Source organism: Cyprinodon tularosa, unplaced genomic scaffold (assembly GCF_016077235.1).
Source record: "Cyprinodon tularosa strain WSP-4 unplaced genomic scaffold, ASM1607723v1 ctg235, whole genome shotgun sequence".
NCBI lineage: Eukaryota > Metazoa > Chordata > Actinopteri > Cyprinodontiformes > Cyprinodontidae > Cyprinodon > Cyprinodon tularosa.
Window position 1 is genome coordinate 826,970 of NW_024038880.1, and position 23,031 is coordinate 850,000.

General features: G+C 38.9%; 1 protein-coding gene across 1 annotated transcript in view; it reads right to left on the reverse strand.

Moving 5' to 3' along the window:
• Positions 1 to 3,837: 3,837 nt before the first annotated feature.
• The window catches only part of LOC119784850, a 20,429-nt gene continuing 1,235 nt past the window's right edge, over positions 3,838 to 23,031 (reverse strand). Inside the window, exons 4-8 of the mRNA XM_038287103.1 lie at positions 20,895 to 20,925; positions 15,605 to 16,921; positions 10,339 to 10,500; positions 4,461 to 4,550; positions 3,838 to 3,981 (exon numbers count right to left, since the gene is read on the reverse strand). Coding sequence (XP_038143031.1) covers positions 3,838 to 3,981; positions 4,461 to 4,550; positions 10,339 to 10,500; positions 15,605 to 16,921; positions 20,895 to 20,925 — 1,744 coding nt within the window. The remainder of the gene's footprint in view (positions 3,982 to 4,460; positions 4,551 to 10,338; positions 10,501 to 15,604; positions 16,922 to 20,894; positions 20,926 to 23,031) is intronic.

Sequence of the window (23,031 nt, forward strand, 5' to 3'; positions counted from 1 at the left end):
AGGGGCTGCCTTAATCCTGTCTTCTGCTGCTATTTGATTTGTTACCATTGGCTGAAACTAAACTCTGGTAGGCGCGCACTAGGGCTCGCTTCGCCCAATCTGCTCGGATGGTTCTCCTGAACACCTTAAGGGAGCAGTCCCAGATTAATGATGTGTTGAACTACGCCTGAGTTCTAGACATAAATTAATCTGGATTATGAGGTTACAGATGACTGAGAATCCTTCAATGCAAACTGGGGAGGAGGAAGTCAGTCAGAAATCTTTAATGTGCATCTGCTGCTGAGCTAAAAATACTGATTTTAGGCAGGTTCCAGTTAGATAAAAGATTTAGGAAGCAAACCTCTACATGCAAGCAGAGTCAGACTGTCAGAGCTGACTGTAAGGTCAGCAGGAACTGATGCATCAGATAGACGAACTACTGCCGACTCTAATGGTGTCCAAGCATTAGTCTGAGCTCATCTATAGACCAGAGTCAGGTGGTAGCGTCCAATAATGGCCATGGATTGACCTCCCTGCCTTCCTTTGGTTAGAGGGACAGACAACAGGCGGCACACGACTAAAATGAGGACTTTGCTCAACTGTGAAGAAAAAAGGATCCTGAATGAGATGAGGAGGCAGCAGCCATGAACCCAGCAGGCCGGAGTGATCCTCTTAGATCGTCTTCTTCTACAAAACACCCAAAGCCTTTAGTAGAACAGGATGTGTGTATCGTATGAGGCTGAAGATCTCAAACACCCTAAGATGATAGCAGATATTCTATGTTTGTGAGACATGAAACCGATATGTGCTGCTGCCATCAACACCTTTGTTTCTAGATGTTGGAGCTTGGCCTGTTTTTCAGTGTAGTCCTGTTTCTCTGACTGTGACTGGCTGGATGTGCTCTCTTCATCCTCTGAGATGGGAGCTGGTTAGGAGTTCGTTTGCCTGGCTGTGTGTTTCCTGGAGCTGGTTGACAGTTGACTTTTGTATCTCTTCTGGAGGTTTCTTCCTGTTAAAAGGGAGTTTTTCCTCTCCACTATCGCTACAAGCATGCTTAGAGTGAGCAATTGCCTTTTAGTCAAAAAGTCGATGCAATCAGCTGGTTTTCCTTAGATAGAAAACTTTGAATCAATCTGAATGGATGATCTGGTGAACTGGAAAGTGCCTTTTGATAACGTGTTGTGAATTGGGGCTATAGAAATAAACTAATCTGAATAGATAATAATCATATAATAATCAGACCAGCACGGTGGTGAGGAGTGGTGCTCTGCAGGGTGTCTTTGCTGTTCAATCAGACTGAGTCCAGATCGTCCTTATTCTCTCATTCGTTTATTGAAAACCATTAGAAACAAACGGTTTCGTTCATCCTTTATTGACCTCTGATCCATCAGGTGGAGCAGCGGGAGGATCTGCAAACGATCAGCAGCTTCATCTACTTCCCAGCCATCCTGTGGCAGTCTGGTCCTGAAAAACAAAATCAACAATAAAACAGCAGCTACAAGGACATTTCTCAAAGTATTGCTTCATTTAAAGAAGGAACCAAAGATGATTCCCTAGCTCTGACAGATAGATTTAAGTAATATATGAAATCTAATTTGGTTCTAAGTTGCTTTAAGCCAAACCTCTACTGTCAAACAACACCAGCTAATCTGATAACTCAGATTAGCTGTAAAGTTGGTGTCAAATGCAGGGAAAGAAAACTGGTTTTATGTTGCAGTAGAAATGCTGGCGCTTCGGTTTTCGGAGCATCTGCAGATAGCCACGCAGCAGCGTGAAGGTTCACAAAATTCCTCGTAGCTAAAGGAAAACATGACGTGTCTGCAGAGGAGCTGCGTTTTTACAGCGTTTCTTTAAAGATCAAAGAGATCACAGCGCTCTGCTTTCAGGTATACAAGCTAGCAGCAGCAGCTCAGTTTCCAATGAGAAGCAGGTGTCGGCCTGATCTTAGCGCTTTACATGGCTTCATAATGAGAGCTGGCTACCTGGAGGGGCCTCCTGCACACAGGACACATAATGAGCCAGAGAAACCCAAAACATTATAAGCACTGTACAGACGGCAGATCCTTCACAATGAGGTCACATTTGGGTTTTTGTAAGAGAATAAAGTGCAGAAAAACAAAAACAATAACAGGCCAATCAGATGTGATGGAGTGTTGGGTGTGATGCAGAGTAAAAGCTTAAAAAGTGTCAGCAGAAAGCAGCAGTTTTAAATAAGACCCAAACAGCCCGCAGGCTGGTCTGTAAAAGCTGCAGTTTAATACGTTGTTGAACCACTGATATAAAGAAAAGAAAAACGTGACACACGTAACCCTCCTTAAGTATAAACACATGTTAAACTGAGTTGGAATACAGGCTAACAGATTTAATTTGTCCTTTTTAAAGTATTTTGTTCTAAATACATTACTTTCAACCTTTCTCCTCACGCCTCATCACTTCACATGTTGACCAGGTTTTATATGGAGAAACAGTGCCAGATTATAGAAAGCCTTAAACCCAAGTCAAATTGGTTGCATCCGACTCTTTAATCTCCCTTGGATCCTGTCACCTATTTCTTCTTTAAGGGTTGCAACCAAGTTTCCTTCCCCTGATATCTGGTTCTTGCCAACCTTGGTTAAAGTTATGCCAAACATCCAGCAGTTAAATCTCAGATCGTCTCCCTGTGTTCTCTGATTGTGGTTCAGTTAGCTCAGTTAGCTACTGGGTGGCCTAAATTCCAAATATCTTCCTGTGCAAATGAACACAAAATGCTAATTTTTCAGTGTAATTTAACTTATCTCTAAATCAGTGCTGCGGTGGTTCCGTCCTCTATCTGTCTGTTTTACTTACTGCTGCTGTTTCTTGCTGGGTGACACAAGAATGTCACAGTTCAAAAACATCTGTTTAATTCATAAAATCAGACATGGTTTAGCACCACCTCCACTATGTGACTTTGTAGTTCAGATCCAGTGAGGTCAGGGTAACCAGAGGGGCAGTGAGGGAAGACTGCATCATCCCCAGGAGAAAAACAGCCTTTGGTCAGGCTGTCTTTTCCATAAGGGCATCTCAACAATGGAACACAGTGCCAGAAACCATTAGAGGGCCGGATCTATCAAAGGTTTGCGTGTATAAAAACGTGAGCTATTTCACAGCGCACGCAAAAACATGTACAAACTGATCTATCAACAGCGTGCTAAAAGGATTTGGTCTTAAAAACGTGCTAAATAGCGCCTCTTATCCATTTAGTACTTTTTCTGCAATGAATATGCAATATGGGGCGTTTACACGCAAAACTGCGTCTTGTTGGAGGAGAACATGTAAATAAATTAATTTAGCACTCGCAAAGTGATTTATCAAACCTGAAAGCAATTTTGCTAAAGGTATCTGACTCTATATTTAACACGTTTCAAAAGAAGGTGCAAATGGTCTGTATGCGTAATTGCAGGTTGCCCTTTTTATATCTGGCTGGGGGACTACCAATGAAAATTAGCACTCCTTAGCTAACTCGGGTATATTTACATTGTTTTAATGTTGATTAATGTACACTGTCCACTTTCAAATAAACAATAAATGAATGAAATAATCCTCATTGGTCATTTTCAATGGTGTAACATAAAAAAACTGATATGAATCAGTTTCAGGACCACATTTGAATGTGGTCAGTCAAAAAAAGTCAAATGTAGGTCTTATCCGAGCGTCTAACCTTGTTTTAAACACCTGATCAGCTGATCTGGGCCAAAGTTGCCAGCAGTGTGAAAATAACATAATCTGAGATGTTTTCCTGCTTCCGTGAAACTAAATTCAATTGATGGCTGATTAAGAGGCTTTTGTTAAAATTTAATGATGAATCAGGTGTGTGTGTGTGTGTGTGTGTGTGTGACTTCACAGGCTGGTAACGCTGACTTCAGCCCTGATGAAGACCCTCGAACGGTTGGTCTCACACCTTCTACACCAAGTGGTGAAGACTGTCCTGGGATTGGGGCAGTTGATGCCATCATCTTCCTCCTGCTCCAAGCTTTGACTCACCTAGAGAAACCTGGAAGCGATGTGAGGATCATGTTCTGTGATTTCTACACTGCTTTCAACACCATCCTGCCAGGACTTCTAAGGGACAAGCTAGAGCTGTCAGGAGTGGACCAGCAAATGTCCCAGTGGACTACCTCACTGGTCCCCCACAGTATGTGAGGGCACAGGGCTGTGTCTCAGATAGGTTTGTCTGCAGTACGGGGGTCGCACATCTGGTTCTGTTAAAATGACCCGGGGCGGTGCTGTCAGTGTACACCAAAGCTCTGTCCTCAGGTCAAAAATAGTAATAATTTACTCTCCTCCGTATTTTGGACTCATTCTTGTAATCTAATATTTCTATCAGCTCTTTATCAACAAACCTAAGAGAGCAAAATGGGAAAAATGAACCTGAAAGGATTAAACTGGTCTCCATTTGAGGGAACGTCTTTGAGGACGTGACAGTTTTCACTCCGAGGGGATAAAAATACTCCTCCTGTTACCAAACATCTGCAAAGGAGGAAAGCAAGCAGAGCAGCACCAGCAATTAAAGGCAGGTTGGGTTTGGCCCGGCCTCCTCCAGCATCACGCGTCTGGAAAGAGAAAAACATTGTTATAAAAGCTGTTCTCAACCTAGAGGGTTTTATGAAAAAAGCAAATATGGAAAAATCTTTGAAGGAATCCTTAATGCATGAAAAGTCTTAGTATCCTGCAGCTGCAGAGGGATTCAGCCGCCTATTAACATCCTACAGAATTATTTCACTATAGGATTTTGGCTTTGCCTGGCTCTCTGTGGCCATCTCTTGGCTCTAAAGTGCAGCTCAACCACTCTTATGAAAACTTCTGTCACTGAGCCCAAATCCCTTCCTTTGTCTTTTAAATTTAGCATCCGCTTAAAAAATAGTGTTACACAAAATCTGTTCTTTTACTTTCAGGTAAGAAGAACATAAAGGGTTTTTTCTTACTGATGCAGATCATTCAGTCACCAAGGAGAGGGTGAAAATATAAGATGGCCATGTTTGATTTAATCTTATTAATATTACAGGGACGGAGTGAGACTAAACTAATAAATCAGTGTTCAAAACTAATAACATTTTAATTTATTCAGTGGAATTAGGAACGGTCTCGTAAAATGATTTTCTAACCCAATAAGGACATTTATTGTGCATTTTAACCGATCTACTAAAAAGCTTATTTCCGACCACTTTTTCCGCTGTCGATTTCATTTCTGAGACTAATCTGCAGTTTTATGTCCAGTGCACCCAAAGTGTGGATGAACTGAATCAAAAGCTAATTTAATGCAGCCATAGATCTACTCTGGTTATTTTTTTTCTAAAACAAAAATTACATTTTATTTCTCATTTATTTCACATTAAGAACTGTTAAAAAACAAACTTTAAAGGTCTTTATATAGATAATAAATTACAGGCACCAGGGGTGGAAACTAATGAATTACATTTACTCAAGTTACTGTAATTGAGTACTTTTTATGAGTAATTTGTAATTTTCTGAGTAGTTTTTGAAATATGTAATATTTACTTTTACTCAAGTGAATTTTAACCTAAGTAGTTTTACTTCGCTACATTTAAACCCCCTCACGTTACTGAGTGAAAAAAAAAAATAAAAACTGATGGTGAAAAGATGAAATGCGGCCCTGCCTTGCATTTATCCTTTGTATTGTCTCATAATCCAGTGCTGCGCTTCGGAAGATGGCTGCTGCTAATCACAACGTAGGGAGTATGGATGAGGAAAGGCCTGAAGAGGAAACATATTCTGGAGACGAAAGCCAGAAAAACCCTCGGCCATATTTGGAAGGATTATTTGTTTTCAAATGCACAAAAGGGAACAATGTGATGACGAAGGGCAACATGTGCCTGCCCAGCAAAACGGAGCTTTCGGCTTTTAAAACATCAGCAATTTACGTAAAAATGTGGCGGTAAGTGAGTTATCATGGTGTCTGTTGGACAGTAGGTTTTAAAATAGTTTGCACTTTATGGTTCAGCTTCTGACTGTCCTTCTGCTGTGAGGAAGTATGTTCTTTAGCCCAGCTGATCTTTTGCAGTGTGGATTTCCACTGAAATACGCCGATTAAAACACCTTGTGCTCAATTCCATTCATGACTCATCCTTTTTTTGCATTAAATAAATCAAAGTAACTAAGTAACTTTTACTCAAATTACATTTTAAATGAAGCAATTTTGTACTTTTACTTTAGTAAATTTTGAGATGGGTAATTTTACTTTTACTCTGAGTAGAATTTAGGCAAAGTAAAGATACTTTTACTCAATTACAGTTTTTTAGTACTCTTTCCACCTCTGACAGGCACATACGTTTTAACCATACAGAAATCAAATAAGCATCTCTTACGATTCATCGAGCTTGCAGAAATAAACTTGGTTAAAAAGAGCATTTTTCACCCTTTTTTAGACCTTTAAAAAAAGAATCACATACAAAAAAAGGAATATTTAGCATTTGCCTATTTGATGGGTTGAACCCGTGCTAAAATGTTGTACAGCTGATGGTTTGTTGACAGTATTAAAGACTGGATTAAATCTACTAATACAGATCAGTAATTGTCACACTGAAGCAGCTCCCCCCTGCTTATGACAATGATATGACATGTTAGCTTCTTTCCGAAAAACCCCAAAGTTCAAAGTTCACCTAAAAAATCCTGACCAGTGAACTTCCCAGGCTGCCAAAAGTACGCTGTCTCATTGAATGTGGTTAAAAGCTGATTATAGAAGGTTCAGGTTTGGTGGGTTGGAGGGGCTTGACAACATTTTGAGGGAGCTGAAGCCCCCCGAAATAGGCCTAAAGATGTCAGGGGGCCGCGGCCCCTACGGAGCAATCTGGGCCTAAAGGCCTGGTTATACTGCAGTGTGTCGCAGTGAGCTTGTTGCAGACATTTTTGATTTCTGCCCAGTATTGAAGCGTGGTCTGCGTTATGTTATTCCACGCCACAACGCCAGAGGGCCAATCAGGAACTAGCTGTGGGTCTAGATACGGCCGAGGCGGTGAGGAAGTGGGGGCAAGTTTGTGCGACAACGGAGGGACATGAGGGCCAAAAAGAGCGGGGATCCAGGTGGAAAAAGGCTCCCAGCGTTCTCGCGCACCTCGCTCTGCTAGCTGCTCCATCTTCACCAGTCGTTTTCCACAATGGCGGTCAGACAAACAAAACAAGCCTGTAAGGAACCAAACAGGAAATACTCATAGTGTAGAGTGGATGCAGACTTGACCAATCAGAGGCCTCCTGTCCACGGTCACCTACAATTTTGGAGAGGTGCAGCAGAGTGTCTGCGGCAGGGGTGGGGGCATATTTGCATTGACACACGCAGACGACCTGGTTTCGGAGTATAAATCAGCCTAAAGATGTCAGGGGGCAGCAGGCCTTGCAGAGCAATCTGGGGCTTAGATTCCTGGCCGGGGGCTAAAGTATCATTATGTGGAATTGGAACCAGTGAACAGGGCCTTTCACCCTACTTCAACCACTAAACCAACTCTCCCCATACATTTGCCACAGTATCTCTCTGGATGTTGGATACTGTTTGTCTTGAAGTATTAAGGTTCAAAAAAGGTTTTAAATCTTTTACTTATCTCTGTATTCTATATTATCTGCTCATCTGGTCTACTTCTAAGATTAGGCTTGAAACTTTCCTTTTTGATAAAGCTTATAGTTAGAGTTGCTCAGGTTATCCTGAGCTATCTCTATAGTTCTGCTGCTATAGGCTTAGTCTGATGGAGGACATAGGGACCCCTTTTTCATCATTATGCTTCATTCTATCTCCATTCTCCTATTTTGCAGTATATTTTAGTTTAGTCTCTAACTTTATGTTCTCTCTACTTTTTCTCATAATGGTTGCTTCATCTGATCTACTCCTGTTTGGCTGTCCTGGGAGCTGGCTCGGAGCTCGTCTGCCTGGCTGTGTGTTTCCTGGACGGGGCCGCCTGTGGAGCTGGTTGCCTTTTGTATCTATGCTTCTTTTTCTATGTCTGCTTCTGTCTCCTTGAACCCCAGTGGGCCTCAGCAGATGGCCGCTCACACTGAGCCTGGTTCTGCTGGAGGTTTCTTCCTGTTCAAAGGGAGTTTTTCCTCTCCACTGTCGCTACAAGCATGCTTAGTGTGAGGGATTGCTGAAGAGTCAATGAGTCGATGCAATCAGCTGTCTGATCTAGTTGAATTGTCTCTGTAAAGTGCCTGGATTATGATGTGAATTGAAATGATCAGTCAGAGATTTCAGAGAAAGTTATTATTAGATGTTACTTATTTTAATTAGCCACTGATTTATTTCTTGGGACTTTATGTGCTGCTAGAACAATCAAAACATGAATGGAAATCTATTTCCCTTTAACTTGGACCTCTTTAGAGCCCGATCTTAAACTATAGCTGATTTCTTTGGAACAGTTTAAACTTATTTTAAGAAAAAGAAAAATCTCCCTATGACACTTTCCTATCTTTTATGACGGTATTTTATGGCCTTATTCTAACCTTATTTCTGTCATTTCATTATTTGGCATGTGTTTCTAACTTTTTAACGGATTTTTATTAGTTTTATTTGAGAGGCTCTGTTGTTAGTGACATTTTTTATCTCATTCAGAGGGTTACCACCTTTTTATCTCCCAGGATGTCTCTGAGGTTTTCCCCGGGGAGATAGATGTTCCCTCCTGAACCTGTTAACCCCATGACCAAGTCAAGAATCAGCAGAAGATGGATGAGAGTTAAAAGATTTCTTTGGCCGAATTTTAAAATATGTTTCTTCCTACAAGATGAATAAACTGAACAAAACAGAGCAGTTTGGGGATGATACACAGGAGCCCCCAAATAATAATATACTGGTGTTGGTTGTTTGTTGGTTGTTTTTTGGGTGATTTAAAGATCGTAAACAAAAAGAAAAAAGTTTTTATTAAAAATAATAATAGAAATATTTTTGCAGCAACATTTTTAATGAGGATGTTTATTCAATGAAGAGTATATGCAAAATGAAAACTTGACAAGAACTAATTGAACTAATTGAGAAATAATCTGTTTCCATGGGGACCAGATGTTTGTTTTAGCATACTATAGAAAAAAGCAGATTTCTTCACTTCTTGTCTTCAAGAGGTTCCAGACATCAAGAAGATGCCGCTGACATGCTGCCCCCTGGTGGACGAGGAGAACAAAGCAGCAGGTAGGGATGGAAGGACTAAATGTTCTCACCTCCCATTCTATGCATCAGATGTTTGGGTTACTTTGGTATTATTTTTTCTTGATTAGTTTTATCTTTATATTTCCTACATTGTTCTTCAAATTTTTCAAAGCTTGATTTATCCTTAAATATCTTATAATCTTCAGTAATTACAACCATTCGTTTAATGTAAGCTTCATAATTCTGCTCCCCTTCTAAGGTCTGTTTCCATTTTGTGAACATAGTATTCTCTCTTTCTATGACTTGTTTGAGGTCTTCCATTACCTCCTCCTTAGTTTTTCTATTTTTTCCCTTATTTTCCAGTTTGCTGGAACCCTCAGGTGTTGCCGATCCAGTGAACCCTCTTCTGCTTGGATCAATCCAGGTTCCCCCTCTGGCCATTGAATGTTCTTTGAACAAAAAATCTAATGCATTTTGCTTCCAATCTTGATTTCTAGTCATATCCAGAGCCATGAGAATTAGAGGGAAGGTCCGAAAATTTCTGGCAGATTCTGATATAACTGATGCAGTGAAATAGGTGGTGCACCAAGCCTCTTCTTCTATAGGTTTAATATGTGCAACATTTCCTTGGAAAATATTTATGAAGTACTGAACACACTCGTCCTGATCTTTAATCCCATTTTTAATGTCTCCATACTTTTCCTTGCCTATTTGGACTTTGATACGTTCTTTAATAGCATCGATTGAGGCAGGATCCATTTGGTTATTATCCAGCTTTTTTCCAACAGGATAAACATAAAGATTTTCAGGATCTACTTCATATATCCAGTTATTGACCATCTGGTATTTGGTCTCATCTTCTCCTTCTTTTGCAAAATGACGAATAATTAGATGAACGTCACTTCCAGATTTAATCACATAGAAGTTACTGAGTACTTCTTTTATCCCTTTCTGTTCTTCCAACCAGGTAATGTTTCCATTTTCTCGTTTTCCATCGACATATTCATTCATTTCTACATTGATCTACTTTATCTCTTATTAATTTGGTTGGCTCTGGACAAAACAGGCCCCAAGTCAAGCCTTTCAAGGTCTCTGGAATTTTGTTTTAATTTATCAACATTGTTCTGGTCGACTTTATTAAAAACTTCTTGGTTAATAAATATTCTAAGTTCAGTTGGCCAGCTGTTTCTATACTTCTGAAACCTTGGATTAACTGTTGGTTTAGGTGGTAGGAGAACCTGTTTTGGTTACATCTTTACTGGGATTTCTTCCATCTTTGGGATAAGTGGAACGATCTTCTTTGATTGGTGAGGACTTCCCGTCCTCTGTGGTCCGTCTCCTTCCTCCTCCTCATCTTCCTCCTCCTCATCTTCCTCCTCCAAAACACTGCAGCTGCAGTCAGAGAGCAGAGCGACTCTCCTCTGTTCCACATGAGCCACACATGTGCAAAGCTTCCACTGATTCCCCCTGAAGTAACAAGTTGGATCTAAATATAACAATTTGCATTTTTTGAACCTGTTGCACTAAAATACATCCTTCCTGCATTTCAATCCTAAACAACTTTAAGATAAGTTTGATAACACAAAATTGTTTTAGTTTCAGTTCAGATTAAAGTAACCTTCTGGAGCACTAGAAATTTTATTATTAAATTTATCAGTTTTAACTGTATTTGGAGTATTTCTAATAACTTTCTGTTTCTAATGCTGATATACTTATTATATGCAAATTATGTGATTATGTTTATGCATTTTACAGACGCTTTTATCCAAAGTAACTTACAGAGTAGACACAGTTTTACAGTTATCATTAATATGAAAACTCTGATTATGTGATTAATAATAATAAGTGTAATAAATGCCATATGACAAAGGTTAAGGTAAAACCTGGATAAATTAATTATTATTACTGTATTAAATAATTATTATTATATAGATGAAATTTTAATGGAAGATGTTAGCAATAGAGACCGACATCTTTTCGGGAATCCCACGGGTCACAGGATTCCCGTGGGATTCCCGTGGGATGGGAGTCAGTATTAGTAACGATCACGTGATTGGGAAGGTACAGGATTAAACATTAACAGGAGCAGACGGGAGCGGGAGCAAACCGATAGTAACTAAAAAAAACTAGGATCAATGCCAAAAAATAAAATAAAATAAAATAGAAAGAAAAAAAATCCAGTACTGGCGCCGCCATTTTGTAGTTTTTTTCCTTGAAGCCTACACTATAATGCGAGTCAAAAAAACTACACGACCCAAAAACCAACAGTACTTCCGCTCTGAGTTTTTCACCCGAGCTCAAAAACAACAATGGAGGGACCAACAGTTAGTGGCGAACTCGACTTCGAAAAGTTTGATTTGAACTTAACTGACCCTTCATAGAAATTCAGATTCAATGTATTGGCAGAAATCTTATTGAAGACAACAAGAATGGGAGTCGTGTCGGAGCGGGAGTCATTCTGAATGGGAGCGGGATGGGAGTTGGAGTCATTTCACCAGGAGTGGGAAGGGACAGGATTTAGATTTCTACTCTGGCCCGGGATCGGGACGGGACACCATTTTTTTCTGTGGGAGTGGGACGGGACAGGAGTGAAAATCGTCTCCCGTGTCAGTCTCTAGTCAGCAAACAGACCATCCATTCAGCATTAAGTGTTTTGATGGCTTTTAGCGACAATGCTAACAGGGTTTATAGGTTTAAATCAGGTGGGATCTAACTCTTCCCTTGGCTCAAGTCTGAGGACAACCTTATATTGCAAAGGAGAGAACCAGGCAGACGATTCTGTTTTTGTGATTAGAAACACCCATTTGAAAAAAGATAGCCTTGCAAAACACTACTTATTACCCAGGTTAATTTAGATGGTGCTATTTAAGAAAATGTGTTGTGCCCCCCAATATATATTTCCTGTGCTACTAAATAGTTTCTATTTTTGTGAGCACTAGTGCTCCTGGTGAAAAAAGCCAAGCATAAAGCCATGATGTGTCTCCAGTATATTTCAGGTCTCTGGCCAGGCTCAGACTGCGGGTCCACAGAGCCTTCCCAGCACCACTAGTACTCACTGCTCCTGCATTTCATTAATACAACATAAAGAAAACAGTTTGTTACAAAAAGTGGGAACTGGGCATCAAGACCTGCAGTGACAACGAAACCTTAGAGTGTTTGAAAGACAGAAATTACAGTCATAAATATAAGTTCTCCATCACCTTGCTGCTTCATTTACACCAGAAGCTTCTTTTACAAAATATTTTTTCAACATTAGTTACAATTTCTGGCCAACCAATAGAATGAAAAGAAAATCAAGTTTTCGTCTTATGAGGATTAAGTTTAGTATCAGGTTCTGAAAGCACATGATTGGCTTAAATTATATTGAGAAATAAGTGCAGCATGGCTGCATACTGGGAGGACAGAATTCACTAATTCTTGAACATGCCTGTGATTTTAATTATATAGCATGATAAAATGACAAGAAAACAATTTTAATTCTATTTAATGTCTTAATTAAAAGTTATTAGGGGAAGTTATGAGGTCTTGTGAAAATAATCTGCATTTATTGTTTCTTTAAAGGTCTTTATCTTCATATCGCTGGATTGCGACATGGCTTGTTTTTCTCTCTTTGTGATTCTCCACTAGAATAGAGAAGCTGCTTCAGTTTATTTTTATGGCATCAATTTATAGCAAACATCATCTTAAGGCTTTTATAGACACAGTTCACCAGATCATCCAGTCAGATTGATTCAAAGTTTTCTATTTAAGGAAAACCAGCTGATTGCATCGACTCATTGACTCTTCAGCAATCCCTCACACTAAGCATGCTTGTAGCGACAGTGGAGAGGAAAAACTCCCTTTGAACAGGAAGAAACCTCCAGCAGAACCAGGCTCAGTGTGAGCGGCCATCTGCTGAGGCCCACTGGGGTTCAAGACGACAGAAGCAGACATAGAAAAAGAAGCATAGATACAAAAGGCAACTGTCAACCAGCTCCACAGGCGGCCCCATCCAGGAAACACACAGCCAGGCAGACGAGCTCCGAGCCAGCTCCCATGTCAGAGGATGAAGAAAGCACATCCAGTTAGTCACAGTCAGAGAAACAGGACTACACTGGAAAACAGGCCAAGCTCCAACATCTAGAAAAAAAGGTGTTGATGGCAGCAGCACAGTTGATATCTTGTAGGACTTTTTCTGTGCTTCAGAAACTCCTCTTGGATCTTCATCCAGTGAAGCTGTTATCTTATATTCAGTCTCTAAAACTAAAACGGACTGGGACTTGTCCATTAACATTTTCGGCCCTGAATATTTCCTGTTAAATCTTTGGATTGAAGAATCTCTGAGATTGGTGCAGAACTTTACAGAAGTTTGATTTATGAATGATGCAGGAACATTTAGATTTAGCATCAGTATCAGAACATTATTATAATAAATTTTCAGGGTTTGGATATTTTCTGATGAAAGTAATGCTTTGCAAAGGTTAGAAACTAAATGTAAACATTAAAGTTAAAGTGCAGGGGTGTTCTTTTTCCTGGTGGATAATCTAAATAGGTGGTCCTCCTAATTGTATGTTTACATACGGCCGTCCTACATGCTAATCCCCATTTTCACTTACTGGTGGTTAGTCTTCTTTTGGAAAGTAAGCTTGCATGAGCGATGCATACAGCCACTTTTAAACAGAACGTGCACGAGGAGAAATGGACGCATTTGCACTCAGGAGCGGGTACAGGGTTGTGCATGTGCATTTTAGAGTGGAGAGGGCGGGTCTTTTCAAAAATTCACTAAAATCCTCCACTATACCTTTAAATTTAATCCTGTTTTACATTTAGATGATATGTGGTTTATAGGATTGGGATATAAAGAGTAAATATGGTAAACAAATGTATACATTCGTTTAAATACAGTTGCTTTAGTTTTAATGAATATTATTACATAGATTTCAAATTTGTGCAATTGTTCAAAATTGTACTTATTTGGAAGACTTGATTTAAATGTTTTCCATACAAATAAATCAAAATAAATGAAAGTTCTTATATAAATAAAGTACTTACTGTAAATACTACAAATTGGACTAATTCTCTGACTTCTAGAATCGAACACAAAGCATTCAAAAGGTGACCTAGGATTGGCTAATTTTCACCTCATCTTTAAACGCCATCAGGAGGAAAATCAATAAGTTATGATGACGTTTTCGCAGCGCTTCAGACGGCTTTAAGGAAATCAGAATCTGTTTTCTCTAAAGCTGTTTCACATTTGGAGAAACGCACCTAGATTAGAATCCCTGGACTGAAGCTGCCTCTGGACCACAGTCCCTGGTTGTTCTGGTGAAGGGCCCCCAGGGCCGGTCTTCACGGAAAGAGCTAAATGTGGAAGCAGTCGGCTTTCTAAAGGTTCAATGTTTCAACACAAAGAAGACAGAGAACTCTGTGAACTCTGAGCTTTTATTGAATATTGGAAAAATTCCAAATCAGCAAAAAACAAATACAGAACATCTTCCAGGTTCTCCTGGAATCAATTCATGGACGTTTTTTAGAAGTATGAGCTGGTTTCTGGGCTTAGTTGATCCCTGGTTTTTCAGAAGCTCCTTTGCTTGCAGAGCCTGAAGGTTCACCTTTACAGTTGCTTTCAGGTTTTTGATTCTTCACTGCATCAATAAAATTCAAGCAATTTTTTTTAAACGTATCCTTGTCCTTGTCGTCTAATACTTTATAATGATAAGCAATTTCAGCAAACTTCTTCTCTTTGTTAACTCCTACTGTAGAATCATTCCAGCGTTTAAACACACCATATTCTGTTTTTAGAATATCACAAAGCTTTGTTCGATCAGCGTCAGCCATTTCTCTAAAACATGGAGCTGCTGAACCATTGAATCCTCTCTTGCTCTTATCAATCCAGGTTCCTCCTCTGGCCATCGAATGTCCATCAAACCAGAAATCTGGTTCATTATTTCCAACATGGTTTTCATCCATATTCATGGCCATGAGGGTTATTGGAAATGTTCGGAAGTTTCTGGCAGATTCTATGATGACAGAAGCTGTGAAATACCATGCAGAGAATAACCTGTCCGATTTACCTAGGTTATTTGTTGATTCTCCTGAGAATATCCTCCTAACATATAGCCGATATTGTTTTTTCTCTTCTTTTTCACCGATGGCTTTTATTTCACTGTATGTTTCAGTGGACTTTTGATCTTTTTTGCAATCATTTTCTTTTTTGTTATCTTTTATAATATTGTTTATGTTATTTTTTTGTCCGTTCAGGCCATTAATTCTTTCCTTTATCCTATCTTTGGTACCTGAATCCCTCTCATTTTGCTCTAAATATTTTCCAGCTGGTGTCACATACAGACTTTCGGGATCAATTCTAAATATCCAGTTATCAACCATCAGGAATGTTGCTCCCTTTTCTCCATCCTTTGCATAATGACGAATAATGTTCTTGATGTCTTTTCCTGAACTGATTTTATAACAAGATTGTAGCATTTCGTCAGTGGTAATACATTTATTTTGTTGATTATTTCCTTTGTTGTTGTTGGTTTTACCTACTGGTATATTTCCTATAGCATAATTATTTTTCTCTTTAGGACAGTTTTTAGTGTTTGCCTCTGGTTCTGGTTCTGCCCCTGGTTCCGGGTAAAACAGCCCCCAAGTAAAAGCTTCCAGCATCCTAAAGTCTTCAGTTATTTCTGTAACTTTGTTTTGGTCAATCATTTTATAAAATTTTGGGTCAATAAACAATATTGGACGTTCTGGCCAGCTTTTTCCCTCAGGATGGTTCTGGTCTGTCTTCGGATCACCTAACAATCTTGTTTGATTGGTGAGGACTTCCCGTCCTCTGTGGTCCGTCTCCTTCCTCCTCCTTATCTCTCCCTTGCTGCCAACAGTCAGAACCACCTTCTTGGTATCATCTCCAGATCTCCACTGTGCTCCATCTGCAGAGACGTCCTGACTGATGACCTCTCCGCTCTCTGTGACCTGGACCACAGCGGTCCACAGGTGGAGCTCCGTCTCAATGCCGGCTTCATGGAGCTCCTTCAGCAGAGCTTCTCTGAACCGTTGGTCCGATCCAGCCTCACAGGCCACAACTGTAGTAGTTTGGATCTTCTGGTTGATCCTGGAGCTGTTCTGGATGATCCTGGCCACATCTTTGGAGGTGTACCCTGATATTCTCATCTCTCCTGAACGGTCTCTGGCTCCATGGCCGACCAGAACCAGGCTGCTGTGTTCTGACAGAACCACTGGTTGACCTTTGACCTGGTGGACCCTTTGCTGGGGGTCAACAACATGAACTGAACTCACTGCTGGATGTTTGGCATAAAGAGAAGCTGCAGATGTTCTCACCACCTCATCATCTTCTAACATGAGGATCTGCAGCTGGACGGGATCATCTGGTCTCTGTGGGCTTCTGGACCCAGGAACTGGATCAGGTTCTTGGATTCCTCTATAAATCTGAGGTTTCTCCTGGTCCGGTTCTATTGGACCTTGGACCATAGAGGCTTCAAAGAGGATAACTCCAGAGTTCAGGGTCGTGTTTCCATGATTAGAGAAATCTGCTGCCGTTTCAGGTTTTATTTTCAGGGTCAGACTGTCAGAGGAACCAGAACAGTCAGAACCGGTTTGTTGGTTCTGTGTAAATGTTTCCTCTCCAGTGTTGCTGTCTAACTCTGAGAAACAGGACTGATCGTACAGGAAGACTGGGACCCGTTTCTGAGGATCTAAGCTGCTTTCCTGCCTCATTCTTCCATCTGATGAATCTTTGCTGCCGGTCAGAACCAGAACTTCCTGTCTAAAGCTGGGAGAGCTTTCTGAAACATTCTGCCACTGATCCTCCATCTGCTGTTTGTTCAAGACGGCATCGAGGCCCTGAAAGGGAAACACAGGCTTCAGTCAGAATGGGAGAAGGTTCTGGTTAAAGGTTCTGGTTAAAGGTTCTGGTTAAAGGTTCTGGTTAAAGGTTCTGGTTAAAGGTTCTGGTTAATGGTTCTGGTTAAAGGTTCTGGTTAAAGGTTCTGGTTAATGGTTCTGGTTAAAGGTTCTGGTTAAAGGTGCTGGTTAATGGTTCTGGTTAAAGGTTCTAGTTAATGGTTCTGGTTAAAGGTTCTGGTTAAAGGTTCTGGTTAAAGGTTCTGGTTAAAGGTTCGAGTTAATGGTTCTGGTTAAAGGTTCTGGTTAAAGGTTATAGTTATAGGTTCTGGTTAATGATTCTAGTTAATGGTTCTGGTTAATGGTTCTGGTTAAAGGTTCTAATTATAGGTTCTGGTTAATGATTCTAGTTAATGGTTCTGGTTAATGGTTCTGGTTAAAGGTTCTAGTTATAGGTTCTGGGTAATTATTCTAGTTAATGGTTCTGGTTAATGGTTCTGGTTAAAGGTTATAGTTATAGGTTCTGGTTAATGATTCTAGTTAATGGTTCTGGTTAATGGTTCTGGTTAAAGGTTCTAATTATAGGTTCTGGTTAATGATTCTAGTTAATGGTTCTGGTTAATGGTTCTGGTTAAAGGTTCTAGTTATAGGTTCTGGGTAATTATTCTAGTTAATGGTTCTGGTTAAAGGTTTTCGTTAAAGGTTCTAGTTATAGGTTCTGGTTAATGATTCTAGTTAATGGTTCTGGTTAATGGTTCTGGTTAAAGGTTCTAGTTATAGGTTCTGGTTAATGATTCTAGTTAAAGGTTCTAGTTAAAGGTTCTGGTTAAAGGTTCTAGTTAAAGGTTCTGGTTAAAGGTTCTGGTTAATGATTCTAGTTAATGGTACTTGTTATAGGTTCTGATGAAAGGTTCTGGTTAAACGTTCTGGTTAATGGTCCGGGTAAATGTTCTGATTAAATGTTCTAGTTAATGGTTCTAGTTCAAGGTTCTGGTTAAAGGTGCTACCAAATGGTTCTAGTTACAGGTTCTGACTAAAAGTTCTGGTTAAAGGTTGTAGTTAAAGGTTCTAGTTACAGGTTCTAGTGAAAGTTTCCAGTTAAAGGTTCTAGTTAAATGTTCTAGTTAATGGTCCGGGTAAATGTTCTGATTAAAGGCTCTGGTTAAATGTTCTGATTAAAGGTGCTACCAAATGGTTCTAGTTACAGGTTCTGACTAAAAGTTCTGGTTAAAGGTTGTAGTTAAAGGTACTAGTTACAGGTTCTAGTTAATGGTTCTGGTTAAAGGTTCTAGTTAAAGGTTCTGGTTAATGGTTCTAGTTAACGGTTCTAGTAAATGGTTCTGATTCATGGTTCTGGTTAAAGGTTGTAGTTAGCAGTTAACATTTATTTCTCTGTTTATTTAGATCAAACTAATCAGGATTATTTAGATTAAATTGCATTTAGCAGTTCTTCCCACTGGAGCCTTCATTCCGAATGAGATTATGTTGGAATTTTTCAGCTCTGTTTTGACTCTTAAAGATTTTATTGTTTATTTTTCACCTTAAAATCAGTTCTTCAGACCTGATAATGATGTTTATAACTATAGCTTGAGAGGTTCACTTTGGGCAGCTGGACGTGAAGTATTCTAGATGTTTCTCCTCACATCCAACTAGTGGTGGTGAGCACTGAGAAACACCTTCTAGAAAACTTCCAGTTGCCCAAACTGACCTGGATGACTAAGAATCTACTCAGATATGTTAATATACATAAAGGAGGTCAAGAAAATAATTTCAAAGCTTTAATGATTTACCTTTTTCTTAAACTGTTTTTAGTTTTTTTTTCTTAATAAATAATTAATATAATCAAATCTTTTGAGATGTTTGAGCTTCAGGTCTTTTATGACACAGAGTTACATATTTGCATTTGTTAAGCATATTTCTGTTATTTGAGCAAAGACATGTTTACTGCGTGGCGTGATGACATCAGTGCTCGTGCACGCCACCGCCATGTTCCTTTCTATGCGTCTCAATAAACGTCTGACTCTGGAAGATTTAAGGAGTGCCAGCCAATGGAAGATGTTATCGATTGTTTCTCTTATGCTAAGCTAGTCGATAAAGTTTTTTCACTGTTTAATCTAAGTAAACACAAGTTCTGCTGTGCAGGGATGGCCAATATCTCAATATTTGGTGGATTCAGGATTTAAGATTTAAAAGGCTGTTGCCACTTTTTTTCGGTTCAGATCTTATTTGACAAATGGAGGATGGTTGTTTAAAGTTCTTTAAAAATAAATTCAAAGATCCACAGGAGACTGTCGGCACAAATGTTCACAGCTATGAAAATAAAGATGCTGTTTGACGCTTCTTTGAATGTAAATTCATGTCTTATTTTCTGGTTTTATGTTCTATAGTGTAAATAACTCAGGCTGTCCTGTCCAAAATCTGAGAATCTGTAAATTTATCTCTTTACCTGCATTGGCCTAAAATGATTGTTGATTGACAAATTAAAAAGTCTTAAAACAACATTTAGCTGTAAATCAAGGCTGAATTAATAAATAGAAAGTTAATTGATTTATTTCTGACCTACAGTTACAGAAGCAACATTTTCTGGTTTTCTCTCAGCTCAATTTATTTGGAGCTAAAGGACTCCAAATATTAAATTTTACCCACACACACCAAAACCCACACACAGACTTGATGCCTTTGACAAGATCTACAAATGTATCTCTGATCACACAAAATATATTTTGGTTAACACATTACTTCTGCTCAGACAACGTCTACATTTGATGCATTAGATTCCCCTCCCTTCACTCCATACACAAATCATTTTTTTTTTTTTTTGGCAGGTAATAATTGGCATCCAATCAAATATCTGCCTTGGTTCAGCCAATCACAAGAAGGTACCTGAGAGCTGCGACGATTTAGCTGTAAGCCAATCAACAGTCTAGTAGAGATATATCTATGTAGTGGGAAGCAGGCGAGCAGTGGGAACTTCTGGCTACCATTGAGGAGCAGAAGTGGGAAATTAAAGCATTCCAAGTTTAACCCTCCTAATATAACATGTCTAATTATTTCTATTAATAATTTAAGATATTTGAAGATAAATAAATTTTTGTTAAGATAAGACAATCTAGAAAAGCTTGCAAAGCTATCTCACTTAGCTTGCTAGCTCATGTTAACAGTTGGCATAACTGAACTGATTAATATTATTAATTAAACATCTCATTACAAAGGAACAACTAGATAAACATATAAAGTTCTATGTTACAGCTCAGCTGTAGCTGATAGAAGCCCTGTTGATGTTTCTACAGTATTAGCTCCATATTAGCTCTGGTGGCTAAAATGGGGAGTTTGCTGATTGGAAGCAAATGATTCGCTGTAGAGTCACAGCAGGGGAATCCTAAAATATCCACACAACTTTACTGACGTTTACTGACCACATAGTTTGTGGTCAGTTATTTTATCAGCATCACATTTGTGGTTCTTTCCTGGGTCTATAAATACTGGGACAGTTTTTGCTCCATAAAGACGGAGAATCAAACATGATGCACAGATTTCCAGAGAAGAGAAACGATCAGTAACAGCCGCCTCTGAATTCAGCTGGAAGAACTTTAACTAACTCTGGAGAAACAACAGCCTCTCTCAAAAAGATGTTTTTAAAGAGAGAGTTTAGTTTAATAATTACTTTCATTGATTTGATCTAATCTAAATCTTAATCTCATTTCTAACCTCTCTCTTATTTTTGACATATTTAAGTACAAATTGAACTACAAAGTCTGCAGTTTAAAGCTAATTCATTTGTATTTTTTGATAAATAAAACATAATTTAGTGCTTCCTTAAAATTATAAATTAGATAAATAGTTTGCATTTTTTAGATTGTTATTTAAGTTACATCTTTAAATAATCTTTTATTTTAAACAGTTTATATAATGTTCTCCTTTTTCCTTATGAAAAGTGATCAGCAAATATTAATAGATAAAAAATAATTTTTACCTTTTGCAGCAGGAACTGTTTGTTGATCAGGCTGGAAGGAAAATAGAAAACTTAATTTAAAAGATGAACTAAAACCAAACCAATAATAGATTTATTTATTAATTCTTAGTGTTTTTAATCACAATGTTGTATCTCTGAATACCTTTAGATGTTTAATCACTAATTCTTTTCTTAATTTAGGAAATAACTGAAAACTATAAAATTATGTGAGCTTCAGGACTTCAAGAGTAACAACAGATTAACACATCTGTTATTAAAATGTTATTAAAATGTTTAAACCAGACATGTGTGCAAATATTTTTTTTTAAGTTGAATTCTCTTAAAAAACATTTTTTCAATTATGATTATTATTGTGTTCAAATGCTATTAAAAGTGGATTTATGCTATGTTTAAAGTTGATCAATGTAATATTTAACCACAGAGAAACACACAGATTAAAAAAAAAGCATTTAGAAGAAAACAAAAGAGAAAAAACGTTTGTAGCTTTGCTATTAAGACGTATTAGCTTTAATAAATAGGCTATTAACTGATTCTTCTTTTATTCTCCTGACTTTGAGCTGAAAAGACTTTAATAATATCTGGAAACCACTTTTTAAAATCATAATTTTTAACTTTTTTAAATTGTAAATAGTAAAAATGTTGACATTTAAGGTATAAAATAACAAATAACAGCACAAAATAAATAAGTGTAGAACCTCTGATTGAATGGACAGGAAGTGCTTCCATTTTATATATTTTCTTTAGCAGAAAGTTCTTCTCTATAGCGACAGCTAGCTTAGCATTGATGGAGGTTAAAGTTTAGTTAAAATTGTAAAAATTATTCAATCAGTTATTAATGGAGAAAATTTAATGTGATGATTATTATGAAGCCAGAGCTGCATCCAGTAACATCTGATAACAGGCTGCCGTATCATTGGTTAATAATCAGTTTCACACTTTTCTGTAAAACATGCAGCTTTTTTCAGATCACATACTGACTTACTGTTACTCCTCATTATATCAAATTAAAACTGATACTTATACTCAAGATGAGACTCAGATGTAACAAAAAATCGGCCGCACTTTCCTGCTGCTCCTGCACCTCCCTGCCTGCCCCTGCTTTCCTGTGTCTTGTCTTTTCGGAGCTCTCTCTTCATACCACCCAAACTCAAAAAAATGTATCTGGTCAGCTGGTCTCTCATTGCAATTGATTAAATTTATTTTAATGGAAGACAAGGTAAAGGAGACCCGTCCTGTCCTGCCGGGACATACTTTGTGGGATTCACCATGGACCCCTGGAAGGCTTGGAGGATGGTGTGTCTCACAACGCTGTCGCTGGAGGATGTTGAAGATCTATGGATTTTTGTTTTTTTTGATTATCAGATTTCTCCTCTTTGGATTCAGAAGATTCGTGATTTATCTTCAATTACAGAGCATGTTGGCGAAAATGTGGGCATTGGTCAGGCTGCCGGCAGCGGTTGACACCCTCACAAAGGCTGTGAACGAGCAAGATTGGGAGCAGACCCGCATGCTGGGTGCGATTGAACGCAGTCCGGCTGCGGTGGTTAAACTCAAAGGTGAGATGGGATAACATCTTGGATGGGCACACTCGCTTCAAGGCGGAAAAGCCCTACACATTTGGAATATTAGATTTCGCCACGAAAGAGCCAGTAAGAAAAGACTCAAGGCTGAAGGAAATTCCTGTGCAGCCTGCTCTCAAAACAATAAGTGTTATTCTGGATTCGACCTCCCCCCTTTATCTAATCTCCCCTGGATGTAGGGCACAGAAGAACTGCTCCCCCCCCCCAACCGCGAATCATCCGTGGAATGCCTGCAGTGACTGTTGATACACTTCGATCTTATCAAGGACATTGCCTGTGGACAGCGTTCATGGACAAACTGAAAGCACTCATCATACAAACACTAAACAAATAAATGTCAGATTAACTTCATGTGACTAAGCCTACGATGTGACCCTCTACTGAGTCTATCTTGAGTTACATGTGCTTTTCGTGTGCAGAAGTTTTTTTGATATCTCAAAAAAACTTGATATCTTTGCCGTTCTGCAAAATGGCAGCGTTCTGTGGCGTTCTGTGGCACACATGGCCTCAGTAGGTCCGTTTCGGTATTGTGACGAACGGTTGAACTGAAACTGAAA